At 35.4% G+C, this 22,254-nt stretch overlaps 1 protein-coding gene across 9 annotated transcripts in view; it reads left to right on the forward strand.

Moving 5' to 3' along the window:
• The window catches only part of ITSN1 (intersectin 1), a 137,322-nt gene that overhangs the window by 55,075 nt on the left and 59,993 nt on the right, over positions 1-22,254 (forward strand). For 5 of the 9 annotated variants that reach the window (XM_062622251.1, XM_062622253.1, XM_062622252.1 and 2 more), the window contains 7 exons: positions 2,407-2,669; positions 3,486-3,635; positions 3,817-3,957; positions 9,318-9,405; positions 9,580-9,719; positions 13,975-14,055; positions 20,039-20,163. In XM_062622251.1, the coding sequence (XP_062478235.1) occupies positions 2,407-2,669; positions 3,486-3,635; positions 3,817-3,957; positions 9,318-9,405; positions 9,580-9,719; positions 13,975-14,055; positions 20,039-20,163 (988 nt within the window). The remainder of the gene's footprint in view (positions 1-2,406; positions 2,670-3,485; positions 3,636-3,816; positions 3,958-9,317; positions 9,406-9,579; positions 9,720-13,974; positions 14,056-20,038; positions 20,164-22,254) is intronic. The other 4 variants (XM_062622254.1, XM_062622256.1, XM_062622255.1 and 1 more) reach the window with 1 other exon arrangement.

Below are 22,254 nucleotides of genomic sequence, written 5' to 3' on the forward strand. Positions count from 1 at the left end.
ATATCACTACAGTCCCTAATGAACAGTCCCTCCCCAGCATTCTTCTGGGCCTCCTTCAGATACTGGAAGGCTGCTATGAGGTCTCCACGCAGCCTTCTCTTCTCTAGGCTGAACAGCCCCAACTTTCTCAGCCTATCTTTGTATGGGAGGTGCTCCAGCCCCCTGATCATCCTCGTGGCCCTTCTCTGGACTTGTTCCAACAGTTCCATGTCCTTTTTATGTTGAGGACACCAGAACTGCACACGATACTCCGAGTGAGGTCTCACAAGAGCAGAGTGGTGGGGCAGGATCGCCTCCTTGTACCTGCTGGTCACACACACTCCTTGATGCAGCCCAGGATACAGTTGGCTTTCTGGGCTGTGAGTGCACACTGAAGCCGGTTCATGTTCATTTTCTCATTGACCAGCACCCCCAAATCCTTTTCCACAGGGCTGCTCTGAATACAATTGAATCTATTAGATTTGAGAAGCAGCACTTTCCTGCAGTGATTCTTCCATGGTATCGTGTTTAGTCATGTATACTACCTCTCTGTCTATTGTAGCCTCTGCTACTTTGCCAGGTACTTGTTTGTACCTCTCAGGATCATTATACTGTCGTTTCTTAAATACTGATGTTGCAATTGTCATCGTGTAGTCTTACAGCACTGATGTTGATTAAAAGATGGATTGCACAGCACAGCTCGTAGTTCATGAATTTTGTATTTGAACTATGGATTGGAATTGTCTTTGGCAACCTGTTATTCTTCATTTTTTGGTTTTATTTTTGGTTTAAAGCCATTTTTGCTTTCAGTTGAAGAGGAGCTAGAGTGTATAAGCCTTTTACTGTATTTGATGTGCAGATTTTCCATTGTAAAGATAATAGTGTATGTTATCTTGCTTTTTCATTGGCTTTGCTAAATCTGGCTAGGTATTGTGGGTTGTTTTTTTTTCTTATTTTGAGATATTTGAAAAAATTTTTATTGTTGGCTTTTATAACCTTTTAGAAGCTTTCTCTTAAGCATAATAACACAAGCCAATAGCTATGTATTTAAGTTGCTAGAAGTTTCTCACTTCTATTTTTGTACTTTGGATATGTTTTTTTTTTTTTTCTTTTTTTTGTAACTACCTTGATTTTCCTGAATAGCTATACTAGCTTGTTGGACTGTCATCTTAGAATCTGCTCTTTCTGAGCCTTGAACATGGTATCTTATTGTCGATGCTATTTGCAAGTGTTTTGTCTTTCTACCTATTCCTTTTAACTAATTTTCTTGAAATGACTTTTTTTTTTTCTTCTTTTTTCTCCTTTCTACTTGGTTTCCTAAATCAGTGGGAGTTATAATCACATTCTCTATCAGTTTGTATCTTAATATTCTTTGAACCGAGAAACTAATTTTAAACAAACTTGACAGACATCAAAGGTTAGATTTTTTTCAAGTTTTATGAAAATTGGCAATTGGCAATAGGAAAGGGGGCCCAACTTAAATAAAGACAAGAGTTCAACTGGTTCAGCAGATGTTGAGTCAATGTGTCAAACAGTGCATGCACACTTTGAGGTAAATATGTGCTATCTCTTCCCTGCCAAAAATGTACATCTTGAGCATGCAGGAAGAGAAATACAGAATATGGGGTATGGGAATACGACATACAGATTTCATTATGAAAAGAGACAGAAGGTGAAGCGGAAAGAATAATTTGGAGGAACTGTAAGGAGTGGACCTAGGAATGTGGAGCAAGGAAAGGACAACTCCTGATATTGCAGAATGTCAGGGAATGCCTGCTGGAAATGAGGTCATTCCTTTAGGACTGTAAGTGACAAACGTGCAAATCTGCAGGAATCCAGTCTTACTGAGTTCAGCTGCTCAAGAACTTAAGCAAACCATTTCTTTTCCTGACAGTAATGAGTAATCTTATGAGAATATCAAGTTTCAATACATTCTGGTCATTTGCATAATGGCTTCTTGATAATATCATCAGCTGAATTCTTTCCCTTATAGTAATTGAAATGTTGGTTCTTGTTGCTGCTACTATTATCAAATGCAAATAGTAGCAAAACTGCTACTATTATCAAGTGTATACAGGAACTCCAGATCCTGTGTCCTCACAGAGGACTAGCTGGTGAATGGTTTATCTAAATTATACCCACCTGTAGGGCTTGAGGAGAATCCTAGAAGCCTGCGAAATAGGGATTGAAATTTACACCTTGGCTTCCTAACGATGTGGATTTAAGGGGATCTACAATGTAAATGCTAATGATAAAACCGATAATTTCCTATATTGCTGTATTATCAGTAGTTTATAGCTGTGTCTAGTACTGTTGGAAGGTTGTTTCACTTTGATTCAGCATATATAGATTGATTTTGATTATTTTTTTTTTTAAGTCAGTAGCAGAGTTTAATTCTCTTTTGCCCCATGTTTTCACGCATTAAAGTTACATTTGAAGATAAAAAACGGGAGAACTTTGAACGTGGCAATCTAGAACTTGAGAAACGGAGGCAGGCTCTCTTGGAACAGCAACGCAAAGAGCAAGAACGTCTAGCACAGCTGGAACGGGCAGAGCAGGAAAGGAAAGAACGTGAGCGGCAGGAGCAAGAACGTAAAAGACAACTGGAGCTAGAGAAACAGCTGGAAAAACAACGGGAATTGGAACGGCAGAGAGAAGAGGAAAGGAGAAAAGAAATAGAAAGAAGAGAGGTAACCAACTGGATAAAAAGAAGGTGGTTATGTCACTGGCAGCTGTGCTTGATTAGAACAAAATGTAATGTTTACACTAAATATTTTGCTGTAATTTTTAGTCAGCAAACATTTAAAGAATGAACTTAAATTTCTGGGGGTTTGGAGGTAAAAAAAGAGTCAGCTATCTGCTTCTTTGTTTGTCATGTGAAAGAATGAATATTTAGATATAAGGCAATGTACTCCTAACATCTGGCTTTCTTAAAAATAGTAATTATTTTCTTGATATAAAAAGATGCTTGAATGAATGAAGAAAAACTTACAGGCATTGGTGGCATTCATGATTCATAGCATAGTTAATATGTTAAAGGAAACACGTACTGGTTAACTTCCAAAGTTATTTTTTTCTCATATTGCCAAATGATGACGCAGTCAGTGCAGTCACATTTGACTATTTGCAAAGCTTCAGAATGTGTAATGTTGGAGGCTGGAAAAAGATTTGGTGCTGTCCTGGAGAGTTCTTCCAGTCTAAATGTGAAACAACATGTTAAATCAGAAAACTGGATCTTGGGAAAGAGATTAGAATAGAGTGATATACTGTTTAGTCACCTATCTGCTCTACAGCAAAACCCCATTTCACCAGTGCTTTCAAGTGAGCATTTAAACAATTGAGCAATTTCTGTGCTGAAAGAGGCACGTATTTTAGTCCACAGCTTAGCAGTGTGTGTTTATATTAATGTTTGGATTGCACATGAGAATCTGGATATGACTGACTGGAATAGTTTCTCAGAATAGACGTCCTTTTCTTTTTTTTTTTTCTTTCTCCAAATGGTACAGGCTGCAAAACGGGAACTTGAGAGGCAGAGGCAACTTGAGTGGGAGCGTAATCGTCGGCAAGAACTACTAAATCAAAGAAACAAAGAACAAGAGGATATAGTTGTTCTGAAGGCAAAGAAAAAGACCTTAGAATTTGAGCTGGAAGCTCTAGTAAGTGATCCTGTTGCAGATAAAACACACAAGCACAATATTGGCTGTGATATGGCCATGTTTATTTTCTATAATTTCAAGTTTTCAATGTGGAATAAAAATACTTTTTAGATCCTGACTTGCCTGACAAACCATTCTGGTAGAAAAAGAGAGATACCTTTTTTTTTTTTCTTTTTTTAAGAATGATAAAAAAAATCAGCTGGAGGGAAAGCTACAGGATATCAGATGTCGGCTGTCTACCCAAAGACAAGAAATCGAAAGTACAAATAAATCTAGAGAACTGAGAATTGCTGAAATCACCCATTTGCAGCAGCAGCTACAGGTGGGAAAACATTCTCTAATTTTGTTCTTAGCTTTGCATTTTGACCTCCTCAACTGCATCAAGATCCTAACCAAACTTGCCTCTATATATGATGTGTTTTTCCTTGTACGTAAGGAATTGTTGTAGATAATTTGTCATTCTTTTGTATGAATGTTCTTCAGACATGTCTAAGAATTGTTTCCTACACTTGAAGATGTGTCTGTGATTATCACTTCAAACTCATGGAATCCTGTTGAGGGGAGCAGGAAATAAGCTGTTTGGCTGAAGAAGTTAAAGGGTTTGGGGGGATGAGGAGAATGAAATTTTATGACTTGTGTTTGTGTTGGCAGTGATTGCTCTCTGTATGTGCTGAAAGAAAGAATTGACTTCAGTGAAGTGGCTAGTTGATGATCCTTTCTTCTTTTTTTTTAATTATAAAATAATAAACTTTCAAAATGAAATTACCAGTTAAACCAGTTACTTTTTCATTTAATCCTGAAATTTGTCTTTCCTACTTCTCTAAAATTCTCTGTCAAATTAAAGATGGAATTGTGTAGAGGTGTGCTTTTGGTGACTGAATAGCCTTTGCAATTTGTAAAGGTTCCTAGATGAGTGGTAGTATTTGATTTGGGGAATTTTTTTCTTTATTAAATATTTTATATTGCTTCAAATTAATTATTGGTGAGTAATAAGGGCTTTCAATGTTTTTTTCTACCAGTCAAAGCGAATCTCACACTTAGGAGTAAACCATATCATAAAACCTAATCCAACTGTTCCATTCCAGCTTTCTAAGCATAATTAATATGGTACATTCATTTGAACAATACCAGACTTGAAAGTTCCAGGTTTTTTGTTTTATGTAGCAGTATTTTTTGACTTATTTGTTTTTTTAAAAACATCTCGCATTTCTGTTTTGTATATTCATATACACCATTACACCTTTTACAAGGCATCTTTCTTTCCAAAGCAGGTTGTTGCAAAGAGTATAAGTGTGTCCACTTGATGCAAACAGTAGAAAACAATAAATGCTTGTGACATAAACAACTGTCATAGTTAGGCTTGAAACTACTCTTCTCTCTTTAATGAAATGCTTCTGTATTGGCAACCGAAAATGTGAAGGCAAACAGCATTGAATCAAGTGTTTAGGCAATAAAGTTACACTTAGCAGTACTGGCTCAAAGAGACAAAAAAACTTGGTGCTTGATAAAATGTGTGAAAATCCCTCATTTACCTGAATAAGTTGAACGCTACTGATTTTATGTGCACAGCCAATCTCTATGTAAAAGCAACAACCACCTGAATTTCTCTCTAACCGTTCTATTCCAAAAGCTTTCCATAGAAATGGTCTGAGGTACCGTAACTCACTCCAGAAGAAGCTAAGCAGCTACACAGGCATTAATAGATAAATGCTATTTCAACAAATTGAATGGAATTCATATCCTACTTTCATATGTTGTTTCTGTTAGCTTGGTAATTTTTGTTCAGTTAGCCTCTGTAGTCAGAAAGGGTAAAGTATCTCTTTGCTTTTGTCATAATATAACAAGAAGAAAATGATATGTTACTGTAAAAACCTGTAAGCTGTTTATGTTATAGTAAAAAAAAATGTGCTACAGTTTAGTTAGTCTGTTTACAACAGACATCATCAAAAAAAAAAGTGAGAGAGTATCATTATTGTGAAGAACTTGGAATGAGCTTCCATGACTGGGTGTAATAAATGGGAGGTGCAGATGGAAGGAAAAAAATGTGAAATCAATATTATTGGGAAATGATTAATAAGAAATCTGTTCTATCCACCATTAGGTGTGCTTAAATAGGTTATTAAAAAGTGCAAAGGACAGTGTTCTCTGTAGATTTATTAACAATTTTTGAATTTTTAGTCATAACCTTGGCTGATAGTAGACATGCTTTTTCCTTACCTACAGCTTTTATGCATCAGTTTTAACTACATCACCATGAAAGAAAAAACTGAGGAGGGCAGAGGGATTCTTCACCTTCCCAACACTATTTATGCTACCCAATCATAATGGTTGAAAGGAAATTAGCTTGGGTTTTTTTTTTTGTTTTTTTTTTTTTTTGCTTTAGCATTTTGACGCCACTTTGAAATTTTACTGAAACATCTGGTGAAGTACAACGAATTTTGCACAGTTGTCTACATTTTACTCTTGTTTTGGAATCACTAGTACATTTGTAGTGACTTTTAATCATCTCTGCTCATTGTAATCGCTATGAGATGTATGAACCCAGCAGCTTAGTTAATGCCTATTCACTGAATTACTTTGTTCATGACAACTGTAAGAGCACTTCTGTAATGAAAAATCACACTTTTTTTTTTGTTTTGGTCTTTAGTTTTGTGTTTTGGTTTGGTGGTGTTTTATTGGTGGCGGTTTTTGTTAGGGTTTTTTTTTTTTTTTAGGTTGACAGCAATAGCTGTGGCTTTGTGGTTTTATCTTCTCTCAGTTGATCACTAATGTCAACCACTATATTTTAGTTAGTGTTGCCTGAAGGGTTTATCACAACTGTGATCCCAGAAAGAAGTGTCACTACTTAGTAAAAAAGGCCAGATTTTTACCTGGGGAGAACCTAAAGAGTGGATAGGTTTTTTCCTGAAAAAAAGATTAGTTTCTAACATATCATATAATTTTTACTATCTGATTTGTGGAGGAAAGACTTAATAAATGACTTTTTAAAAAGATTTTGATCCTCTTAAACAACAGATAAGCAAGTCAATATTTTTAGTTACCTTTGTAGGATCATACATCTTCACTTGGAAATATTTTAATTTAGTACATCTGACACTTGATATAGAAAGATGACTTAATTCAAAGGAGTAATTATTCTTTGAACTATTAATTAGTTTCAGGATGGAGTTTGATTAAACCTGTGAAAGAAACTGTGTAACAACCTTGGGTGATGAAAAATTGTGCTAGTTAAATGAATCTGGGGTGTCTGGTAGAGTGGTATCTCCAGGGATGTTTGGGAGGATTCTGCCTTTCAAACACCTGAACTGTATATGTTAGAATCACATTTATGGTGTCTGCAGAGCTTCTGCTAGTTACCTGCAGGGATTATTTGCCTCCCTGATGAACACCTTGGCTCCCAAGTAATTTGGCTTTCCTCTGGAGCACTTGGAAGCAGGGTATGTGGCAGACACTTAAGGTATCTCTGTTTCCCGTATGCCTTCTTGCTCAGGGTGTAGGATAAGAAGAAAACTTCCCCCTTTAGATTTTCAGGAACTATTTCTTGATTGCTTTGTTTGCCTTCTACTGCCGTGCGGGGCATTATTCAATTCTTGGAAATTTCTTGCTGCGTGAAGCTTCAGCATTGGTGATGCCATGAATTTCTATCATCTGTTTCTTCAGTACTGCTAAAGGATGTGGAATAGAAATGCTGTGGATGCTCTCAGTATAGATGCTTATTTGCATGGTTGTCTGTGATTTCAGGAAACAGAACTCGACCCACATGATCCCTTGATATTCTCAGCCTTAAATACTCTCCAAAGTATTCTGTATATTAAGATTGAGTAGTCTGGAATTTGGACATATTCTGGCCTTTAAAAATAACCAGCTAAGGTTAGGATTGCATTCCACCCTGAAATACTGTCCTATGTTACTTTTTGTGCTTGAAGAATGATAATTTTTCTTTACATCCTTTTTTATTTTGATATCCATTCTGCTGTTTGGCTTACCTAAATGATTCTTGGATTGGAATGGTATTATTTTGATATCCTTGTGTTTTGAAAGGTGATTTCCTTTCCTCTTTCTCTTGAGGTTTATCCACCAATACTTTTAGTCTACTAAACGCCACATTTCTTGGATTATACAACTTGTAAACTTAATTTCCATTATGCCTGTGTGCTATACTAATTTGATAATACTGTTTAAATATTTCGTGCTGAACCACGGCATGGGGCACGAAGACATTTGAGTGAGGGGATGTAGTGGAAGGGATAGTGTAAACACAAAGGACCATGTTTTGCATGTAGTTTAAGAACATCATAACAGTAGTTGTTGGGAAGGAGCCAGGTCCCGTCAGGCAGGTGATTTGAAAAATGCTGCATTATAAATTGCTCTTTCTCATTTGCTTCTGGGTACGTAGTAACAGTCTCATGATAGGAGTATCTGGCCTTCATGATACTGTTGAAGGGCTGAAAGAGATCTGCTGATGCTATAGGTGGTGCAGCTGAACAGAGAGGGACCCACATAACTCCTAATAGTCAAATGCATATTTTATCTTAATTTTGATACTTTGTGAATTTATACAGTCCTTGAATCTGCTGTGCTATCTAAGTATGTTTTCTGGAACACAAAGAGATTACAGTAGTCTGCAGTCATTGCATAACCATAAGATTTGAGCTGTACACTGCAGAAGCCCAGTCAAAGATTGCCATGAGGGAACTGGGACAACTAGGAAGTCATGTCAGCATGGCCATCCTTGTGTTGTTGTACAAAACCTAAAAACTTCTTATGGGACTTACTCTAGTATTAAGTGATTAGGTGACATTTATTCCTAGGATTGTATTATGTCATTTACAATCCTTCATGACAAATTGAAATTGTCTGATGAGAAATTTTTGATTCCTCAAAAGCCTGCAACTGCTGAAATATATCCCTTGGTTTGTCTGAAAGATGGCATGTTAACAGGTGATTTTTATAAAATAAGCCATTTCACCTTCTGTGATATGTTTTGATAACTTGAAGTTGGAGGTCAAGGCTTCTGAAAGGTGTAGGAAGTAGCACTTCATCCTCCAGGAAGAGCAAGGATTATATAGGATATATATCCACCACAGGAAGAATTTGTCATCCAAAGATGTACAGTATTAGGACCGTGTGTTGAAATTGAGAGAGATCATAATCCTTTTTCATGCGTACTATCCAGAAATCTAGGACGCAAGTATTCTCATCTAACAGACCATGTTTTGCACAGCTTTGGGCCATATTCCTTTAAAGTGAAAGCCTTTATTTTCTCTTATTTAAAGAAACTGTAAATATTTGTATTCCTATGCTTGGTAAAAGTTAATATTAATTTATTAAAATGAGAATTAAACAGTATGTGCCGGTGTTAGTATTTCCTGGAATCCATCCATGTCTTTTTTCCCCAGAATTTCAAGTAAGTACAAGCCCAGTTACATATTCAGTGAGAATCAGTTCTCAAGTAATATGCTTCAATTTGATATAGTCAATTTTTTGTATTGGCACAAAACTATGCCTGAGTGGTAGTAACACACAGGTAGTGTTTGGTAGCAATAACACATAATTTAGTGTGGGAAAAGGAGAATGTTTTCAGAAAGAAATGCAAATGAGAGGTCACATGGCTAAAGTCATTCCTCACCTTTTTGTTTCTTTCTCTTCTTGTTTTCTCTCTTCTTGTTATCATCCATTCAGGAATCTCAGCAGATGCTTGGAAGGTTGATTCCAGAAAAGCAATTGCTTAATGATCAGCTGAAGCAAGTTCAACAGAACAGTTTGCACAGTAAGTATATTTTTATACATGTCTAAGTCCGTATAGGACATAATGCTGCATTGCAGTGCAGTCTGTAATTTTGGGTTTTTCTGTGTTGCAACATGCATGTTGAAAAATGTTGCTTTCTATGATCTAAAATTCTCTGCCTAAGAAAATACTATTTGACGATATGTTTAAAACCAGGAGATTCTCTTCTTACTATCAAAAGAGCCTTAGAAGCCAAGGAAATAGCACGTCAACAGCTTCGAGATCAACTAGATGAAGTAGAAAAAGAAACCAGATCTAAACTTCAGGAAATTGATATTTTCAATAATCAACTGAAGGTAATCCTAGACTTTTTAACCATTTCTTCTAAATGTTCAGTTAATTATTTTCTAACTTCATTATGGAAAAAAATGCTGAACTAGAATGATTGATTTAGAATGCCAGTTTTGTGAATGTTCTCAAATTATCTTTTTGTGAGGTTTTTTGGGTATTAGGTTTTTTTTTAATTAATTTTAAGAAAATGCTATTTAGCATCCGTACTCAGATTTTGAATCAATTTTATCTGCAGAATCTATGTAAGAATAAATTTGAGCTCTGATTCCAGATCCATGATTGCAAATATGAAATTGCTGGTTTCTGCCCTTTTTGCATCAAAGAAGTGCAAGACTGTAGTAGGTCAGCAAATCAGCTGGAATCAGTAGTTCAAATTGAAATCTTTATTCAAGAGACTTGTCTTTCTAATGACACACAGAATTTTTATCTGCTCTTGTAAGCTCATACTTGTTTCTGAATGTAGTTGTCTGTTGTTTGTGGTTTCATGCTTTATTGATCAGTCTTTGTTAAAACTGTGTGATTTTTTTTTTTTGTTTATTTCTGCACAAGAAAATGACAGAAATTGCAGAAGTCAGAGAAATTTTTCTTCAGTCTTTAGTTACAAACTTTGATTAGCATTCTTTTTTCATAAAATATTCTAATGTTGAAGTAGTCTATCTGCTAATTCAATTGATGGTTTCTGCTGAAAACTGAGTAGAAAAATACCCAATTTCCTCCAGGGAGTCGTTCTAAAGTATTTAGAAGGAAAAACACTATGATAGGTACACCAACCTTTCTGTAGATGTTTTGAAATTACATCAACCATGATTACATCATATGCCTTCGAATGGAAGGTGTGGTTGAAAGTTAAGCAACAAATAGCTTGTTTTAACATTAAAGATGTTAATAATTATAGGAAAAATTAAAACCTATAAACCATACCACTACCTGTTACAATGCCAAATCAGAGATGACTTTCACGATCTTAAGCAAGGAGGCAGAAAGAAGGGAATCTCTTCAGAGCCATAAGAGTCACAGACAAACAAAATGTGAGCAATTTATTCTAAAAGATAACAGAATGGTTCGCCTCCAGTTTTGTTTATATATTTTTTTTGACACGTTAAAATGTAATGCTTTTTGTGTGATTATTTTAAATGGAGTCCTTCTGAAGTGTTTTGTGGTAAATATAAACAAAGGATATTAATTCTAAGATTAGTGTCAGCATTTGGTTTGCTCATAAAGGACCTAACCAATTTATATATGGGCAGAGAGGTGAATAATTTTAGTGCTGTGACAGTAGCAAAACACATGCCAAGACCAAACAAAATGCAGTATTTTAAGTAGTAAAGAACTCGACTTAACAAGTAACAAGCTAATGATAATTAAAAATTGAAGATGTAAATTAAAGACGTTGACAGTGATTTATCAGAATGCCATCTACCCAAGAATACATTGAGTCATTGTAAACTATTTTAAAATTTAATGGGAAAATTGATTTCTGTGTTTGAATCTTAGTATTTAATTTTAAATGCTGAAAATGAGTGATGTAGACAGTTCTTTGGGATGACTTTGGCAAGCTTTCTCTGGCTTGAGGATACTGTGTTCTTAACTTTGTAATGTGTAGAAGCAGTGTTTAATAGGAGGACCACTTTTTGATGCTGTATGTTGGTATTTTTGCCTTGCTGCGGCTTTCTTTGCTTTCTTTGAAGAGGTGAGTTTAAGAGAGGCAGTTGTACTATTGACACCGAGCAGGTGGGAGCTTAATTCAGGCAGTTTTATTTTCCCTCTTGGTAGTTTCATTAGATATGCAAAATGTATTTTGGTTGACCTGAATGGTTTTATTACTAGATTTAAATATCTACAAAGGCATATATACCTTTTTGTCAACTTAGCATGGGTGGTTGTAGCACTCCCAAATGCCAGAGAAACCGTTTAAACCATGCTGTGTGAGCAGCGGTGATTTAATGGCTGTTGTTCTTTTAGAGAGACTTCTCAGAATGCCTTGCATATGAGACTTTATGGACAAAGCTAGTGAAAACATCCATGAGACTCATGGTTTTATTAGGGTTTTGAGAAGTGGAAAATCTGTTTGTAAACCTAGGTAGAACACACCTATCTCTTCGGTAATAATATTGCTCAAAATAAAGTAGTCTGGGAACTTGCATAAATCTCAGATACTTCTACCTGTTTGTTTTTAAAATGTATTTTTATTAAGTAAATTAAATCCTCATTTTTTTGAATCAAGGTTGCTTCTAAATTATCTTGTAGATTTAAAACTGATAGAGCAAATCACCATAAAAAGTACTACTTTGCACTTCAGTATACTGAGATGCACAATTGCTGGGATGGCTGTTAGGATGCAGCACCATAATTGACAGTGTCATGTACAGCTTTGGTACTCTGACAGGTGATGGAGAGGTACTGGTGCTTGCCTTGTCTTTTCTAATCCAGCTAGCTTCTGGGCGAGAAGCAGGATGGTGTGGTACTGTTTGCAAACTCCCCCTCAGAAAAGTATATCTAAATAATCTTTAGGTATATACCACCTTACAGCATTTCAGAATTATTTCCTACAGAGAGAGGGAGTAATACCCGTTTTTACTTTGTCAAAATGTGTAATTTAATAAAAAACAACCAAAATTGTAAATATGTAAGCTACTGCTCCCTGAGTACCAGTATATGCAAAATTAGTATGATGAAATGCTTAAGAGAGAGGGTAGTTGACAGCAACGTTAAATTATAAACTTTTGTCGTTGCTGAGATTTATTCTTTGCTGACTATGAATATGGGTTACATTATCTCCTATGTGAATGTATCCTTAAAGTTTGCAAAAACTGTTTCTGATTCATTCTCTTGAAATAGGCTACGCTTGATAGTGAATACAGAAATATGCAGTGATAGTACAAGAAAAAAATCAAGTCTGTAACTAGTATCAAGTGTGCATTTTCATTAATGAGACCACAAGGGTTACCGAATATTCTGATATATTTTAGCTTATGAGTCAAGTTGTTAATACCATACTCCTATACATTGCATTGTACTGCATTTGCCTCCATATTGTAGCTGTTATAGTCTTCATTAAGTGAATTCTTGAAACAAGCATTTAATTACCTCATCTTTCCTTCATGTCTTAATAGCATATGTGAGTGACTAGGGAGATAAATGCAGTATTTTTTTCCATGGATCTTTTATCTTCCCTCCAAAAGAACTGATTTAAAGTTCCTGTGGTTAGTCCTTTGGAACTCAAGTGTTTTGGTCACTTTAGTTTCAAGTTAACATCCCAAGGGTTGGAAATGTTTATAGAATTTGGTTACTTTTTTAAACTTTTCTAGATGCCGTGGTTTAAACCCAGCCAGCAACCCAGACCCATGCAGCCACTCGCTCACTCCCCCTCCTTCCTCCCCCTCTCCCGTACAAAATGTTACTAATATTTCAAAATGGATCGTTTCAAGAATCTTTGTTAACCAGGTAGAACCACATGGTTTTAGGAAACTGTTAATACTTGCTTGGCAGAGAAATAAGTACCTTAGCCTGCAGCTGGTCAACTATTCTTTTAAATTAGATTTGATGTGTTTTATAAGCATAGGAACTAGTCTTGTGATTGTGCTGTATGTGGTTATAGAGCAAGTAACTGAGTTTGTAGCAAGGTTGAAAGTTGGGCCATTTTTTTAATGTCCTGAATTGTGGTTGAAGGAGTCTGTTTTCCATTAGTCTTTAGAAATCTTAGCCTAGAAACCTAAGAATTAAAATTGATACATATATTAGTAAAATGTAACTAGGCACTTGTTTATTTTCTCTGCTTTATAAAATAAACCTGTGGAATGGAAGGCTTTATATAGGTTTCCTGTTTGTATATTTATAGCCCTACTATAATTTACCTTTACAAATTTTTTCTACATTCAGTGTGAATGTACATTTAAATGTTACAAAGGTTGGCCATTGCACACTGTCAAATAAAGCAATAATAATTCTTAATATGGTCCTCGTCTCCAGAGACCAAATAATAATTTCATATAGTATAGAAGAATCAAATATTTAAAACTTATCAGCGTTACTGCACAGAAGAAGAAAACTAATAAATCAGTATTTCTGAAATGCATTAGTCTTGCTGAGAAGCTTTTCTCAGTGCCTGGAAAAAGTGGTGAACAAGTATAATTAAGTTCTTAAAAACGTTTTACATTTTGTGTCATGTTCCAGTTGTTGTCAGTCCCTGTCTAGTCAGTGTGCACTGGACAAGTCTTGCATATGAATGCCTGTTTACATTTGAGCATTTCTTTCTTCCAGTCAGTGGCAATGGAAGATGCAATGCTGCAGTGCCTGGCAGTTCTCCTGGGCTGCGTCAACTACTTAGACTCCTTTCTAAAGGTCTCCATGCCATACTCAGGCAGTACACAGCTATCTCAATCTGAGTGATGAACTTCCTCCAGTTATGTGCTTCACTTTACCATAAACAGATGAGTGTGCAGTGTTTAACTAAGTTAGTATTTTAATAAGAGATGCGAGCACTAAAACATAACCAAAGAGAAGAGTTTATAATTGTTATCTAATCCTTACAGTCTAGATTTGAATTGCAACTTGGGCAAGGTATTAGTTATTTTTGTCTTGCTTATCTGTAACTTCAAGATTTTAAGTTATTTGCCCATTTGGTCATGCTGTTCAGAATTTTCAAAAAGAAAACACTTTTATATTAAGTATTCCTACACGGTACTGTGACTTGTGATTTCAGGTATGAGAGATGGCAATATAGTCCCTTTGTCGAATCTCCCATAGCTATACTATGGGATGAACAAAGGAACTGTTTCAGTCAAGGAGAGAGCAGGCTCTTTGGGAGCTGGGGAATGGGGTAAAAGAGTATTGCTGTGGAAAAGCCTCAGTGAGCACAGAACTGTAGGGTTCTTTCCTCTTGGGTCAAATGCTCTGGTTTGTCTCAAGGGGAGAGGATTTGATAGAAACATTGTATTGTTATCCCTGAAGTATCCTAAATTCTATTGTCTTTTGTCAAAAGGCAAAATTTGAGCTTAAACAACTATATTTCTAATGTTAAGGTTTTCATAGCAATACGACTTGTCTGTATATAGTGAGTATTACTCAGCTGTATGAAACTCATTTTTTTAATTCATATTCAGTATTATGTGGAGCCTAAATGTGGCTATTGTAACATCTCAAAAATTTTACTTGTTAGTCTGTTTGTGAATTAAATAGAAAAGTAACAATTTATCTCTGCTTTTAAGGTAAGACATGCTTTGTCCTGCCCACCAGAAACAAGCAAAGCATTGTTACGTCTTTGGAGTTACAATATATGATTTGTAAATGTACAGCTTTGAAGTTGCTTGTGTCTGTAAAAGATGAGTGTAGGACTGTGCTGAATATTCAGCTGGCAAATGTTTCATTCTGTTAACTGTTGAAGTGTTATTATACTTTTGTTCAACTGGTGTCCTATAGCACTGTGGGAAATGCTGATTCTTTCTCCCCATCCTCCCACTGGTACTTGGCAAAACAACAGAAAATCTATCTGTTGCATGAGATACAATATCAAATTTTTATTTCCTCCTTGCTAATGCAAAGAATTATATATATTGCATTTTTTTTTCTCTCCAAAAATATTCTACCCAGTGCTATTAGTATAACATAGGTTAGACTTTCTTAACTGTTACAGGTATGTCACAGAAAAATCTCTTTACAAAATACTGAACTGGCACATTGGCTTAGACGGGGGGGAAATAATGTGATAAAATGTCTATGGAAAACTTAAGTAATTTATTAAAATGTCCCTTGAAATACAAATTCAGCTGAGCATATAGGGGAAAATGATGAAATAAGCAAACAAAATAATTTTATTATTTGGACCAGAGTTGGCAGGAACATCTAACTGCTGTCATGCAGCAGTTAATGATCCTACTACATGTACTCGGTTTGAGAAACTCCACGCTTCAGACAGACATGGAGGCATGGCTCATAGGTACCCCTTCCCCAGTTTTTGTTTGGCAGTAAAAGTAGCATATATCGTAGGGTTAGTGGTGACATAAACATACATGTCTGTACTACAATTAAAATATAAAGATTGGGCTAGCCTTGTAGTTGGACGTCTAATGGAAGTGAGTAGTATTAGTTCACAGATGTCTTGCAAATTGTAACTTGTTTTTATGTATTTGCAAATTCAGGGAGTTTTTCTGAAGGAAGGAAAATACCAGTATTCTGAATTAGCCGTAGATTCCTCCTGGTTCTGTGTATAAAGATGAACTGAAGCATTCTTTCTAGTTTAAAAATGTCTTGTTAAAAAGTAAACTAAGCTCAGATACATGCATATGGGTTGACTCACTTAAAACTTTTGGCATTTATAGGTTTTTTTTTTGTTTAAACTGTGATAGCTTTCATGTTCTTTAAGTGGTTATTTCTGTTTAACTGGTCAAACACCAGAGTTTGGGATAAAGATGCAAAAAAAAAACAACAAAAAACTGAAAGCACTTCAGGTTATCTTCAGTGCTGCCTTATTAGAAAAGTGTGGCTATCCCAGACCTCTCTGTTCAATAGCAAGAAGAGTTTTCATCAGCCAGGACTCTTGAGCTTGTTGGCATACAAAGTTAGGTGAAAGGAGGGAGCATGATTGTGAAGGAAAGCTAGAGCAAGTGGAACAAAGGATTTCTAAATGGAAGCCTGTGTTAAAGCTGAACTAAATGTAGGAGTCAGAAACCTGTGCTTTGTACAGAAGTCTTTTTATCCAGAAAACACAAACAGCTTGTTAAAAATCATGAGTACTAGTCAAGATACTTGATACTTCTTGAAGTAGTATTTTGAACTTCAAGAACTTTGTAGAGACTTTTATGGATTTCTGCAGTCTACAAAAATTTGTAATGCTGTTGGCCAGGCTTTCACCTGTACCATTTTTTAATCTATGTCCTTTCACATGAATGCTTGTAAATCACTCAACTGCTGATGATCTTATGGTTATATAATTTGTCCTTTGCACTTGTGCATATTTTTGATACGAATAAGGGTTCAGGTGATCATACAGAGAAGATGGGGGCTGTCATTCTCCAGAGAATTTAATTTGAAACAAGGGCCCAGTGTTCTGTACCTCAACATATTACAAGTGTAACGCCATTAAAGAAGCTGAATTAGTAACATACAGTTATTGAAATGACTGTTTCTTCTAGTTAGCACTTCAGAAATTTATAGTTAGCTCTGAGACCACCTCCAGCTCCAGGTGCAGTTGACCAGCTGTGTATTCACTGCAATCTCCTGATCCTTTTATTTTCTCATTGTTCATTATGGGCCAGCTGCTAAAAACTCATTATGTTCAACATTGCTAATGTATTTCCTTTTTACTAGCCCTTTTCTTTAGTCCAAATGACACTATGCATCAATGTTTATAACCATGGGCATTCAGGATTTAAAAATTTTCCCAGAAGGCAATATCCTACCTGAATAATTATGGTGAACTACTCTTACCTAAGAGTAGTTTATTTTACATTCTGTAATATCCATTCTAGACCCTAACTATCTTTACTATGGAAAGTAGTGATGCTCATAAATTACAGCATACACACAGGCATAATGGAAATTAAGTTTACAAGTTGTATAATCCAAGAAATGTGGCGTTTAGTAGACTAAAAGTATTGGTGGATAAACCTCAAGAGAAAGAGGAAAGGAAATCACCTTTCAAAACACAAGGATATCAAAATAATACCATTCCAATCCAAGAACCATTTAGGTAAGCCAAACAGCAGAATGGATATCAAAATAAAAAAGGATGTAAAGAAAAATTATCATTCTTCAAGCACAAAAAGTAACATAGGACAGTATTTCAGGGTGGAATTCAATCCTAACCTTAGCTGGTTATTTTTAAAGGCCAGAATATGTCCAAATTCCAGACTACTCAATCTTAATACACAGAATACTCTGGAGAGTATTTAAGGCTGAGAATATCAAGGGATCATGTGGGTCGAGTTCTGTTTCCTGAAATCACAGACAACCATGCAAATAAGCATCTATTCTGAGAGCATCCACAGCATTTCTATTCCACATCCTTTAGCAGTACTGAAGAAACAGATGATAGAAATTCATGGCATCACCAATGCTGAAGCTTCACGCAGCAAGAAATTTCCAAGAATTGAATAATGCCCCGCACGGCAGTAGAAGGCAAACAAAGCAATCAAGAAATAGTTCCTGAAAATCTAACGAGGGGAAGTTTTCTTCTTATCCTACACCCTGAGCAAGAAGGCATACGGGAAACAGAGATACCTTAAGTGTCTGCCACATACCCTGCTTCCAAGTGCTCCAGAGGAAAGCCAAATTACTTGGGAGCCAAGGTGTTCATCAGGGAGGCAAATAATCTCTGATGCTCATAAAATATGGTATTGCCCAAGTTACCTCTGTGTTTCAGTCAGTTTCATGGCCTTAGCAGAGTCTTAATTAAAACTTGCATTAGAACTGATTATCTCATTAATGATTTTGAATTCAGTTTTCACTGAATTTAAAGTTGAGGATCATAAATAAAATGAGACTAAGATCCAGGGCATGAGATTCAATTTAAGTTGTTTTTTTTTTTTAACCTTTTATCCTTACATCCGGAGTGTTTTTATTAACTTGCAAGGATCATGTGCTGCTGCTCTTCGTGACATAGTTCTTCTGATGTCTTAAAATTTGATGCACACAACAATGTGCAGTCGTTCAGCACTAATGCATGTATTATTTTCACTAACTAAAACTTGTAGACACAGTGCAAGTGCAGTTTGTAAACAAACGGATATTAACTTTCAACTCTTGTGAAACTACAGCTAAGAAGTTACTGTTAATGTTGTGAAGTTAACTTACTGAAACTTTCCTAATTTTGGCCCTTTGAATCACTTTGATATTCAGGTTTGGGGTGTTTTTAATTATTATTCATTTTTTCTTACACAACTCTCTACATTGTGGTCAGTGCATGAGCATAGTCTTCATTTGGCTAATTTTAGATTGTAAATTTCTGAAAAACTTTACAAAGTTAGTTATCAAAAAAACCTGTGAAAATTGGCCTTTTTAACCTTTTATGGATACAAGAATGAAACAAACCTGCATGACATAAGTCATAACATATTTAAATAGAAGTGGACACTATTAAGATGAAGATTTAGAAAGAATTTCCTCCTGCAGACTTTTTCTGCATATTTTTGTCTGTCCTATATTTTCATTAAAACATAACAATTTTTTAAAGTAAAATTTTATTTTCAATGGAAAAATTCAGTTGTTGTAGGTAAAATTGTCCTTTTTTCCTCTGGTATTGCTGAGGAGTTCAGACACAATATTCTAGGTATGCAAAATGATTACAGATAAAACTTGTATTTGTGTTAATAGGTGTTAATGCAGAAAACAAATCTTGAGGAAAATATGATGGTTTTATAATTAGTTATATTCTAAATGTTTCAGGCAACATCTTTCAAGTTAATTAGAGGAAAACTGACTTGTATATGGTTGAATACACTCTATGCCATGATTCATCCCAAAGATATTGCTTAAGGAATTCTCCTAGGTGCAGAATCAAAGGATCAGCTAGGTTGGAAAAGACCTTTGAGATCACAAAGTCCAACCATAGCCCCAGCACTGCCAAGTCCACCATGAAATCATGTCACTAAGGGCCTTGCCTACATGGTTTTTGAATGCTTCCAGGGATAGTGACTCTACCACTTCCCTGGGAAGCTTGTTTCAATAACAGCACCCTTCTGGTGGAGAAATTTTTCCTAATATCATAGAATGGTATTACAAAGGACCTTAAGATCACCTAGTTCCAACCCCCCAGAGACACAGGGACACCTCACACTATATGTTGCCCAAGGCTCTATCCAACCTAAACCTCCCCTGGCAAATATATAAAACAATATTGTATATGTATTGTGTAAAACAATCATGAAGTTTCTTCAGTAAATCATAATTAATTTCAAAATAAAACACTGAAAATCAAAATCAACCGAAACAGTTGCTGTTATGAGCAGCTGAGAAGTCAGTTTTTTGTCTGGAATGTAATACATAAATTGAACAAACCAGCAAACAACTTAAAATAATTTGTAAGTGATTTTTCAGATAAAGCTTCATCAAACTTTTGTTAACTTTTTAGGGTCCCATTTTAAAAAGTTTTTCTTGTTTATTAATTCTTTAATGTCTCAGATTACATGGATAATATAGGAAAACAGGAAGTGATTTGTAGTCCTTTGAATCTACCTTAAATGTCTGCCATTACATTTGGCAATACTCATAAATTTGAACAGAGATACCCAACTATTTGCAAGTTTTGCCACTTCACAATTAAATACATGGGGCCATTAGTTATGATTCACATAATATGTGTTTACATATGTTTTACTTTCTTCTCTAGGAGTTGAGAGAAATACATAACAAACAGCAACTACAAAAGCAAAAGAACTTGGAAGCTGAGAGGCTGAAACAGAAGGAACAAGAAAGGAAAACAGTAGAACTAGAAAAGCAAAAAGAAGCTCAAAGGTAACTGCTCTAATTTAAGCCGTGTATTAAAGTGAAAAGCATTTTGCAAACAAACTCTATTCCAAGGAGTGTAATCTGATCTCAACTAATATATCAGTAAAAGGCAAGAGTACCCAAGGCCTAGGCCAAGTTTCATTTCAGTGCAGATGATCCTTTTTAAAACTCAGAGAATCTCTTGATTAATCCTTGAATAAGAAGCATGCTGTTGAATTGAGCTTCTGCATCTGTCTGTGACTGTCAGTGATACATACAGGTTTCAGCAGCGTTACTTAAATGTGTAGTGTACTTCTATGCCTAGAAAGGTTCTTAAACAGTCTAACTTTACTGGTATAAAACACAGAGCTAATGTTTTTCTGCTACAAAGTTGGGAAATTTGTTTTTGACAGTTCGATTCTGACATCATTTATCAATAGCTGTTTAATTTAATTTTTTGCAATTGTGGGGTTTTTATAGTCTTAATGTAGGCAGATGTTGGTCATGAGATGAAAACAAAGGCCTGGGAACAAGAGGTCTTAAATTATCGGTTATAGCATTACATGGAGTGTGACCTAAATTGAATTGATAGCCTGTGTTACTGCATGGTGAGTCAAGTTAATTTTCATGTTTCAGGCAAAGCCAAACCAAGTTCTTGGTGCAAACCATATCTTCAAATAGAAATCTTATGCACAGAAAGCAATTAACTTTAGATAATTCTTAAATATTTCCATAAATCCAATGTCTTTAAAAATCTATTTCAGAAATAGCAAACTTTCTAAAAAAGCAGCTTTCCATCATGAAGAAATAGCTACACAAAATATGGTAATTATGATGGAACTTGAAAATACGAAGGCTGCTGGGATACTGGAAGTATAGAAAAACAAGAAATATTCTGTTTCTGAATACTGAATAAAATACTCTTTCTTTCCAGAAAATTTGAAATTTAAAAAAAAACAAATCTCAAAAAGGAAATTATTCTGTCATGGAAAACTTAATCTCTAACTTTTCATGCTATCTGAGCATTATTAGACATTATTGGTAATGTAAAACTTCATGCTGCCCAAATATTCAAGCTTCTAAGTAATTGTAATTGGTGATAATGAGCAGTCTGCCAGTCTTACTGATTTCCACTAGTCACCAAGATGAATAAGGTAAATGGTTATACTTATAACCTGCAAATTGCCTCATGATGATTATGGCCTTTTAATAGCTCTAGTGAAAGCAAAGAAACAAAGAATAATCTAAGATCATAGTTATGCACACTTAAACTTTTGGCTTGATAATAACTACAATCACTTTATACTGAGAACTGTCTTAGCAATTTTTTGGTAATTATGCACTGCATTATGCACATAATTGAGCAAATAAAGATACAGACATACATATTTGGGGATGGTAGAGGTCTTTGTGAAGACCTCTTGTAGCTAATTAGTCTTAATTGGTTTAGGGCTAATTCCATGAAGACTTGTATGATTGTGGGAGTAATATACGGCTCAGAACTAAAATGAGTGTTTGGGATAAGAACTGCCTGAGCGATATAATGCAATTGTTGGGAGAAAAAAGGAAACTAATAGAGTAAAAGCAAGTATATGTAAATCCCAGATTAGAAATTGTATTCCACAATAATTCACACATGAGGAGTCTTGAAGTAGGGAAAAGAACAGAATGTCTTTCTGTTCCTAACCCCAAACTGTGGCACTCACGTGTTTCTTTAGCTTCTATGTCTCTTCCTATTCCCTTCCCTATCTTTAACTCATGATATTAGCTTCCATAACAACCAAAGAAAAGAATTCTACAGCTGCTGTGGAAAGAAAAAAGAAATTGCACATATCCACTGTCCTCCCAAGGGACTTTTTTTTTTTTTGTCTTCTTTTTCTCTTCTCACTCCAGCAGTTAGAGCAAACTTAGGTTAGAGGTATGGGAAGACTTAATTGCTCTATTAGAAACATAATTAAAAACTCAATTTCCCATTTAAAGCCCATCTGAATAAACTCACTAGGTAAGACGCCACTCAAGTCAAAAGAAAGTTGAGCTCTGTATGCCTGTGTGGTGCAGCCTCAGTGTTGCAACAAAGCTATTGAGTAATTGGCTCTGAATACTTTGTAAATGAACATA

This window comes from Pezoporus occidentalis, unplaced genomic scaffold (assembly GCF_034315485.1).
Source record: "Pezoporus occidentalis ecotype Australia unplaced genomic scaffold, CSIRO_AGI_Poc_V1 ctg24, whole genome shotgun sequence".
NCBI classification, from domain to species: Eukaryota; Metazoa; Chordata; class Aves; order Psittaciformes; family Psittacidae; genus Pezoporus; species Pezoporus occidentalis.